The sequence below is a fragment of the Montipora capricornis genome, chromosome 4 (assembly GCF_036669925.1).
Source record: "Montipora capricornis isolate CH-2021 chromosome 4, ASM3666992v2, whole genome shotgun sequence".
Lineage (NCBI taxonomy): Eukaryota > Metazoa > Cnidaria > Anthozoa > Scleractinia > Acroporidae > Montipora > Montipora capricornis.
Genome location: NC_090886.1, coordinates 21,621,922 through 21,632,432, shown reverse-complemented (window position 1 = coordinate 21,632,432; position 10,511 = coordinate 21,621,922). Strand labels below are relative to the sequence as shown.

The 10,511-nt window shown below is 41.7% G+C and overlaps 1 protein-coding gene across 1 annotated transcript in view; it reads right to left on the bottom strand.

Annotated features, from left to right (window-relative positions):
• Positions 1 to 1,113: 1,113 nt before the first annotated feature.
• LOC138044789 (bridge-like lipid transfer protein family member 2) overlaps positions 1,114 to 10,511 on the bottom strand; it is a 101,308-nt gene continuing 91,910 nt past the window's right edge. Inside the window, exons 69-72 of the mRNA XM_068891208.1 lie at positions 4,332 to 4,402; positions 3,772 to 3,808; positions 2,846 to 2,927; positions 1,114 to 2,109 (exon numbers count right to left, since the gene is read on the bottom strand). Coding sequence (XP_068747309.1) covers positions 1,994 to 2,109; positions 2,846 to 2,927; positions 3,772 to 3,808; positions 4,332 to 4,402 — 306 coding nt within the window. The 3' untranslated portion in view covers positions 1,114 to 1,993. The remainder of the gene's footprint in view (positions 2,110 to 2,845; positions 2,928 to 3,771; positions 3,809 to 4,331; positions 4,403 to 10,511) is intronic.

Below are 10,511 nucleotides of genomic sequence, written 5' to 3'. Positions count from 1 at the left end.
CATGGTAGTTTAAGGCGGACGACTCGGGAATCACAACTACGTTTCCATTAATTCCAATCTTACTCTCCTTACGCTAAAGAGTGCATTACGTGAAATCCATATATGAGATTGTAAGACATTGATTGCGGTCACACTTGAGAGGAACACAGTGTAACACTAGTGTTGACACTACTCTAGTGTCAACTTTCCGGAGTTTTGAATCCCTAGGGGAACACTTAACAATAGAACTTGATTTTACACTAGTGTTGACTCCCTATAATGCGACCGGTACCAGTGGTCTGTATCAACATACGGAGGAAATACTCATGGGAATTTAGACAGTTAAAAATTGCCACGCCGTTGCAAATTTCAAAAAATATTGACGACGCGTGGCGATCGATCATGCGCAAAAATAGAAAGGTTTGCCGGGCAAGTCGAAACTGGACTGACTCATCCATTTCTTTGGATGAGCGGCAAATCAGAGAATGTCGAGGCGGCTGGCAGTGTCCTCTTCCTCTTCCTCTTCCCAACTTATCTAGGAAGATCGAAGGAGACTCTGCTTGCAGGGTAGTTGCCTCCTAGCTAGATTACCTTCTTAGTTATTTTCTAGGGGGCATTGTACCTTCTTAAGTCTATTACCTATTTCGTGTATCCCTATTTACGTGTGGTACAAATAAACTTGTTGTTGTTGTTGTTGTTGTTGGGTCTCTACTCTGCTCCGACAGGTGTTTCTCCAAGTACTCCGGTTTTCCCCTCTCTTCAAAAACCAACAGTTGATTTGATTTCCGTTAAATTGTTGATTTCAGTTTACAGCGTCACCAATTAGTGCTCCAGCGGTATTAGTAGAAGACTAGACATCCTTACTTTCTTTTGCCACTGATAATTTGGAAGTCGTTACTTGGGTAGGATCCTCGTGTTCCAGTTGATAAACATCTCCTGCTTGTTAATGGGGACCCTGGTTTAAGATGCCTCTCGGCTGCTCTTGGAAGTAGATTGCAGATTGTACCGTAAAAATGACGGCGTTAACATCTTCAAGCGTAATTTGTTAGCCCCAACATCATCGAATCCTAGATCGACTACCTTGAGGACAGAAAAGCAAGAATGCAACAACTACAACAAAAAAGACTCCGCGACTCCTGCAATCGGGGCCTTTATTTCACTTATAACTCTTGAAGTATTTTTTCTGAAAGGTGTCACCTATGACACAAGTTTCCTCCTTCAAATATCCTCAATAACGCTACAAAGGAATGACTTGAATACGAAGTTTGATGGTTTGAAATGTTACAACGAAGGTTCGTCGTAGTTTGACTCCATTTTTCCTACTTAGCCTAGAAAAATGATGTCTCGAAATTGAATAACTCCACGAATTTTGCTGCGAGTTTTCATTGCGCCGAGACCCCGTAACAGAGCTCGAAAAAAGCAAGTGCAGCACGTAGGAAAGTTAAAAAGAAACAGCCGGTAGCAGGGATTCTTTAATCAGTTCCTTAAAGCCTTTTTTTACCTTGACACTCTTATACCAAGCACGCGAGGTACCTTAATTTAGCTTGTACGTTTTGTTTTCCCATTTCAGACCACGTCATGTTACTCAAGAGAAGAGTTTCTTTCAAATGTCTTATGCACGTGCTTATGTACGAATAACGCATGAAAAACAAAAGAATTCCCTTGAGAATATCGAGTGGTCTGAAATGGGAAAACAAAACGTGCCAGCCAAAGAGGTCAATTGACGAAGACTAGAAAATTTGAATTTTCACTTAAACTGAACTTTAGCGAGTGATTCTGTTCGTTCAACACTCCGCTGTGCACAGGTGAAGTATCGTAGTATCTGGCCCTTCATTTCTATTAAGTATATCGCCGCTGTGTAAGACCGTCTGCGGCAAGATATTGGAAACCATGGCATCAACCGGGATCGCAGTCTGTAATTTGCCCATCTCGTGTCCACTCGGATCGTGCATCTCAGACTCATTCACGCTGCAAGTCATAACACTAACCACTTGCTACTGTTGCTCCCAGATATCTAATCATAATCTCCTGTTTGATCTTCGTTCTCCGCATTTCCGCCAAACTCGTCGAAATCCTCCTCCTCTTCCAAATCTACAGGCTCAGGTCCCGCACCATCAGGTTGCAGTAAACCTGGATCAAGTTTAATAAGCCTGCTTTGAGTTTGTTGCACCATAATAGACAATATTGACAGGATATCACTTAAAATACAGGTCCCAGTTGTTCAAAAGATGGATAACGCTATCCATCGGATAAATCACTATCCATTGGATAGCGCAATTGGTTTCGCTACGACTTATCCACTGGATAGTGATTTATCCCGGCGGATAGCGCTATCCATTGTTTGAACAAATGGGGCCAGATCGACAAAAAAATGCCAATATTCAAACACTAAAACAATTTCGCCTGTATCACTAGGGCTCTTAGGGTGGTCTCGCCTATCAATTGTGTAATACAGTGAATTTCGCCATTGTTCAACGGGAAGGATAGTTTTCGGAGCCTTATCTAACTTATCATGTCAAAATCATAGTGCTTCAATCTCCATCTTAAGCGCACACGAAGGAAACCTGGTCCTTGCTTCAATCCATCTCTCCATACAAGAGCGAGTCACGCCGCGAGCCACTTGCGGTTCGGCTTTTCTCACAAATCATGTGAATCAGTGGGATTTCAAAGAAACATTGCTGCCAAAGGTTGATTGAATAAGGGCAGTTTCAAAGACAGCCTGAAGTTAAGGCCTAGTCGTCTTCATTTAGAAGTTATCGCCGTGCTCTTTACGCGAACAAATAATTTCCTAATATAATTAACTCTTTAGCCAGAGGCCAGGTATCACGACCCCAGTGTAGTTCAGCGGAGTCGATTCAACACAAACCTCTTCGTTTTGAGCCACGTCTGACTTTAGCCAACTTGCTCAACAGCTTCTTTTTGGTGTTCTTCTGTTGGTCTTTTGGCTGCTAAAAGAAGTGGCACATATGAGTCAGCGAAAAGTATAGACATGCACCACAACTGGAGAAGGAAATCATTTTTAAAGCACTATGGGAATTCCAACCATCGAACATTTGCGCTTCATTTTCACAAAGAGTGCACGGAGAAAGAAAACAAAAGAGGAAAAGCAGCGCTATGTATTTGAAGTTTCCTGTACTCTTTCACCTGCCGCAAGTGGGCATATTGTTCAAAAGAGCGACGCGACAGTGTAGAAATGATTCCATTCGATTAAATTAACTAACTGCTTCCGTTATATCTAATTACTTGACGTTCCCACGAGCTAAATTATATGCAATTCGAGTTGTGTAAAAAAAAACAGGAGTGGAAAGAACTGGAAGAAACAATAATTTACAAAACACAACACCCTGAGAGCAGAGCTTCCCTTTGTCTCTTTCTTTACTGAGGAGAAGAAAAGGAGGCTATGCCTGAATCACGTCCACTCTTTGAAGCCGCCGCACCCCGAACTTCTGGACAAGTCAATCTTGTTTTCTCTCGTCAAACTGGTTTTTCCAGTGCGAGCATCCGCTTAGTGTTCAAACCGATGGTTATAATTGAGCCCGCTGTACCACAAAAAAATCAAGATGGCAGCATTATCGGCTCGAAGCCAAGTACTTAAGCTTGAGTTTGAAACTGTATCCTGGCAACATGCAGCGCATGCTCAATAAAGATCTTCCTCGATTCAGGCAGAGTCTTTCTCGAGAACGCCAAAAGAAAGGCTCTGCTAGCAGGGTGAAAACACAATGGCCTCGCCCTCAAAACAATGGTACTGGGTTACCGTTACAAAAGCAAGCTTTTTTGCTGATAGCAACTTACGAAGCCTCCTAACAGCATCCGCGCTTTGTCTTCCTCTCTAAAATATGAAGAGCAATGACAGTGTACTGGCGAATATTAATGCATGAATTACTGCATACCCCCAAGCCAACTTCAGTGTTATGGTATCTGGGTATTAAGTATCGTCCAAGGCGATGAAGTAGAAATCCATCAGCCAAAAGTAAATATTACGGTCTTCGTCCAAGGCGTACAGATACAGCGATACGCCGGATATCTATGTAATCAATGTCATAAGACTACTTTTTCCCTCTCCTTCCACCAATTTTTAGTGTTGGTCTTAAGGGTTCGTTAATTTTGAAATAGATCCGTAAGTTCAAAACTGGAAATCAAAATCCTCTGCAGCGGACGCGTTTCCTGACAAATACAGACTTCCCCAAAGCTATAACATCGAGCCGAAGAGAATGCAACGACAGTGACTTCGTTCCACATTTTCTGATCTTGAGGGAGCCACAGTTAGCAACTTTGTACCTAGCTAGAGTGTAATATTTAACGAGACCTTTACGTGCATAAAACAGTAAAACTATACTGAATTATTGACTCACTTGGCTTGTGATTTCGATTCCTTGGTTTCTGCACCATGCCCACCAACAAGATGAAGCTTCTCTTTAATAGCCTAAGAACGAAAGTAAATAATACGTCCTGTGAGATATTGTGGCACAGCATGTAAAAACAGGGGAGGATCCAGGATTTTTCTTAGGAGGGGGTGCACCACTATATTAAGGAATGTCGTAGGTGACTGGTGACGTTTTTGCAGAATACCAGTTGTATTAGAAAGTCTCAGGTCTTCTCAGGAGGATGGGGGAAGGAGGCGCATCCCCTGCACCCTCCCCCTAGCTCCGCCCCTGAGTAATGTGTCCTCGAGACGGAATTTGTGCATATTGTCGTGGGACCAATAATCCACCGACCTTAAGTATTCTACAAAAAACTCGGCCTGCTGCGCATGAACGAGTGAAAAAGTGTGTATCGTTAGGCACCATCCGAGACTCAGAGTATTTTTTACCGCCAAGCGGCCATCTGAACATGTAAAGAACCAAACTTCGCGAAAAGCAGCGTGGAGACAAGACACAAAATAAACAAGAAATGCAAATGAAAAGCCTCTCCTTGCAGGGTAACTTTTTCCAAGTGTTATCTATTTATTTATTTAATCACTTTCACCACCATAGAGAAACAGGCTGTGGTGGGGGTCGCACAACAGAGCGAGGCTCCAAATTAAGTGCGCCCTTTTGCCCTCCCAACCATGAGATAGCACAGAAGACAGACCACAACCCCGGGAACTACATGCCCTACATACATCATCATCATACTAAGAAGATGAAATTCAAGCAAATATGAAAACGATTGTTTTGTGGTATTGGCAAATAATAGTTGTATACGTAAAAAGTATACTTAAAGCATCAAAAGCCGACCGAACGCAAAAACATAAACTGTATTGCACTTGGGGGTGCAGAAATGGCGCAGTGGTGAGAGCACTCGCCTCCCACCAATGTGGCCCGGGTTCGATTCCCAGATATGTGGGTTGAGTTTGTTGGTTCTCCACTCTGCACCGAGAGGTTTGCGACGGGTACTCCGATTTCCCCTCTACTCAAAAACCAACATTTCACTTGATTTGCGTTTATTGTTAATTACAGTTTACAGTGTCCCCAATTAGTGCTCCAGCGCTAGCACGACTAGACACTTGAATAAAGCTCCTTTGCTTTGCTTTGCTTTCCTTTCCTAATAAACAAGGGAAAATATTTTCCGCGATAATGAAATCCATGCATTACTTTGAGCTCTCAGCCTGACCTGTGATACCAACACGTTAACACAGTCTTTCTTCATTGCCATCAGTAGATCATGCCATGTCCAGGTGCGATTGTGATACTCTAAGGTTGGAATCACCAAACTAAAGTTACGCACGTCAGTAATATTTCGGTCTTTCTCACCCTGTATGAACAAATAAAAACAGTTTAATTTGTTGTTCTATTATATATAATTACGGTTAAAAAATCGCTTAATGTGATAAAGTCAATAATTTTCCTCTGGTAACCTGGGCCGGGTTCCTGAAAGGTGTAATAACTCTATTCCAGGGATAAATGTGCCTTATTTCAGGCACCGTTATCCCTGGAATATGGTTATTACACCTTTCAGGAACAGGCCCCTGGTTGATGCAGAAACAACGCAGTTCCTTCCAGGATTAAACAAGTTCTAACTTTGAAAAACAAACAACTTACATCCAGAACTTCCTACAAAAGAGTTGCGTCAAATAAAGTAATGCTGTTTATCTCTGCTCTTGCTTACTCAACACTTCTGTGCGACAATGAACCTCCTTTAAATACCAGAATTAGGCAACCGCCGATCCGGTTGGTTGGTTGGTGGGTTGAGCATCGGAAAATACTTAAATACCTCCGTGAACACTAAAGGGTTTAACTTCTTTTTTGCTGAGCCGCTTTTAACGTGGAACACGGCCTTTGTTAAGCACCGGCTTAACTCAATTCATATGACTGGCTCTTCAGGGCCGTAGCCAGAAAAAAATATGACTGAGGCAATGTCCATGGTTAAATTCTCTTCGTAGGTATTTTAGGTGTTTATAGTGAGCACATTTGAAAGACAACACTGGAGTCAGGCTTTATTTTAAAAAATTAAGATAAAATGACTGAGGCAAGTGCCTCGGTTTGCCTCATACTGGCTACGGCACTGCTCTTAAATTTTGTTGAATCTCCTTAATACGAGCTACGTTACCTGGAGGCTTTAGATCCGTTGATTGCCGAGTCAACTCTGCGGGATAGTTAAGAGAGCTGTACAAAGCACCGGGACCCGACTTTTTCTAACGCCGTGTAAACAGTAAAGCAAATTGCACTTCTTGAAGGTATTTGATTGTCCGGGAGGGTGTAGTCCAAAGGACGTCTTTTGTTTGTGACTAACGTTTCGAAAGCCTGAGATGAAGTCATGTGCTGAGTCCGCGTGCATAGATACCCTTCAGTATCAAAGAAACTTCCACTAAAGCTGTCGACACGTCATTCACAAACAGTTCTCAGGTGCTCCTCAGGACTACACTCACTAAAACAATTAAATCCCATTAAGGTACGTCATTCCTGGGAAAAAACTGTTTGAAAAAAAGCACTCCGTTAAGAGCATCCACCAACCTTGTAGCTGACTAACAACGCAACCTCAGGTATCTTGACGTAAATAAAGGTGTTATTTTTAGAAGCTCTTTCCTATAAAAAAAAATCGGAAATCTTGTTCACTCTTCGTTCAGTTAAAAACACTCCAACGTCAATGAAGCCACATTCCTTTACAGCCGAATTATACAAGACAAATCATTCTCCTTGTTACCTTCATTTTTTCCAGGTCGTCATAGTCGCTGATTCGTTTATAGAACGTGCTTTTCTTTTTCCCCTTCAGAAAAGAGAAAAAAAAGAAGACACGAACAATTTAAACTAAAAAGGCAAAACAAAGAAGCACGAAATAGAAAACGCAAACGTTGGACTTCTGTGGATACCTTGTTTTGACATTGACCATAACATGGATGTCCAAGATCAAAGATGTACGCTGTAAACGGCCGCCATTTTGGGCGCATTGAATATGATTATTATCATAAGGATATTATTAAATTATTGGGGTAGGGCCGTACCTCTTGTTGAACACAACATTTCATTGCAGATTTGCTATCAATATGAAAGTTGAGGTCACCCGTAATGAGAACGGGACGAGGATCGATCACAGAATTTTCCAACAATGTTCCAAATTCATCCAAGAAGCATTCACAAGAAAGACGATTTTCACTTGAAGGTGGAGGCCTGTAGATCACGTACAACTTGATTGATTGACCAGCGAGTTTGATTTCAGCATGAACCATCTAGAAAGAGATATAGCTTTCAGCCACAGGAAACTTTACATTCAGAGATTTCTTAAACATTAGACCGACACCACCACCCCTACTATCATGACGGACAGTGTGTCCAAAAGAGTAACCATTAGGAACGAGTTCAGCCAGAACAGGATTATCCAAATCATTTCCATGCAGCCATGTTTCAGTGATACCAAGGATTTTTTTAATTTTATTTGATACCAAGGATATCAATATCCTTATCGACCACCAGATCTTTAACAACCAAGGTCGTGTTGCAGACAGAGCGACAATTTATTAAACCAAAAGAACATGTTGAAATAGAACCAGATGAATGTCTGGGAATTTGTCTATCCGGAGTGCTGGAATTATGTGCTTGAGCAGCTGAAGGAGTCAATAGATTGATTAGCTTATTGTTGTGAAAGTCACGGTCAAATAAGTTCGACGAAAGTTGCATAAATGGAGAGTAATAATCAATGTGAAACTTAGATGTCTAAATTGAAATTGTGAGTCATCGAAAGTTGGACCAGAATAACGACCATAACCTTGAACGGTGGCAATCGGTCTTTGCTTCGAAGCACCAGCTCTACGACCACGTCGAGTAGCCAGTCTCGCAATACCAGCCACTTTGAGATTATTCCAGGTAGTTGACTCCAACCGTGGAATTCCATTTATCGTAGAAAAAATGTTCCATAAAGCAAATCTTTAATATACAAATCTCATAGCTCACTTGCATGAACTATTAGACAAGCATTAACACTATTAAAATGCCTTAATATGAAAACTAAATCGATAAAAACTAAAAACTTGACGAGAACTCCGAATTTGTTCCGCAGCTAACGAAGCGCGAAGAGTTAAAATTGTTTCTGTGAAGTAGCGTTTCTCCTGACCTATCTATTTTAAGAAATAACTTTTTTGAATTTACCGCGCTAATTAAAGGTGTTCCCTAAATGGTCCGTATGCAAGATGGCGGTCGAATGCGGGAAACGAGACTCAATGAGAAACGCTGATTGGCTACTGAATTGTTATTGACGTTTACCATGACAAATGGCGCGAAAGTGGTTCTAAAAATAGATAGGTCAGGGTCAACGCTACTTCATACAAGCAATGTGGGAGATAGAGACTCCATCTGATGGGCTCCTGGTGTGTAACCACAGCAACTGAGTTGTCCGATTTGGTCTATACATGGTAGTTTAAGGCGGACGACTCGGGAATCACAACTACGTTTCCATTAATTCCAATCTTACTCTCCTTACGCTAAAGAGTGCATTACGTGAAATCCATATATGAGATTGTAAGACATTGATTGCGGTCACACTTGAGAGGAACACAGTGTAACACTAGTGTTGACACTACTCTAGTGTCAACTTTCCGGAGTTTTGAATCCCTAGGGGAACACTTAACAATAGAACTTGATTTTACACTAGTGTTGACTCCCTATAATGCGACCGGTACCAGTGGTCTGTATCAACATACGGAGGAAATACTCATGGGAATTTAGACAGTTAAAAATTGCCACGCCGTTGCAAATTTCAAAAAATATTGACGACGCGTGGCGATCGATCATGCGCAAAAATAGAAAGGTTTGCCGGGCAAGTCGAAACTGGACTGACTCATCCATTTCTTTGGATGAGCGGCAAATCAGAGAATGTCGAGGCGGCTGGCAGTGTCCTCTTCCTCTTCCTCTTCCCAACTTATCTAGGAAGATCGAAGGAGACTCTGCTTGCAGGGTAGTTGCCTCCTAGCTAGATTACCTTCTTAGTTATTTTCTAGGGGGCATTGTACCTTCTTAAGTCTATTACCTATTTCGTGTATCCCTATTTACGTGTGGTACAAATAAACTTGTTGTTGTTGTTGTTGTTGTTGGGTCTCTACTCTGCTCCGACAGGTGTTTCTCCAAGTACTCCGGTTTTCTCCTCTCTTCAAAAACCAACAGTTGATTTGATTTCCGTTAAATTGTTGATTTCAGTTTACAGCGTCACCAATTAGTGCTCCAGCGGTATTAGTAGAAGACTAGACATCCTTACTTTCTTTTGCCACTGATAATTTGGAAGTCGTTACTTGGGTAGGATCCTCGTGTTCCAGTTGATAAACATCTCCTGCTTGTTAATGGGGACCCTGGTTTAAGATGCCTCTCGGCTGCTCTTGGAAGTAGATTGCAGATTGTACCGTAAAAATGACGGCGTTAACATCTTCAAGCGTAATTTGTTAGCCACAACATCATCGAATCCTAGATCGACTACCTTGAGGACAGAAAAGCAAGAATGCAACAACTACAACAAAAAAGACTCCGCGACTCCTGCAATCGGGGCCTTTATTTCACTTATAACTCTTGAAGTATTTTTTCTGAAAGGTGTCACCTATGACACAAGTTTCCTCCTTCAAATATCCTCAATAACGCTACAAAGGAATGACTTGAATACGAAGTTTGATGGTTTGAAATGTTACAACGAAGGTTCGTCGTAGTTTGACTCCATTTTTCCTACTTAGCCTAGAAAAATGATGTCTCGAAATTGAATAACTCCACGAATTTTGCTGCGAGTTTTCATTGCGCCGAGACCCCGTAACAGAGCTCGAAAAAAGCAAGTGCAGCACGTAGGAAAGTTAAAAAGAAACAGCCGGTAGCAGGGATTCTTTAATCAGTTCCTTAAAGCCTTTTTTTACCTTGACACTCTTATACCAAGCACGCGAGGTACCTTAATTTAGCTTGTACGTTTTGTTTTCCCATTTCAGACCACGTCATGTTACTCAAGAGAAGAGTTTCTTTCAAATGTCTTATGCACGTGCTTATGTACGAATAACGCATGAAAAACAAAAGAATTCCCTTGAGAATATCGAGTGGTCTGAAATGGGAAAACAAAACCTGCCAGCCAAAGAGGTCAATTGACGAAGACTA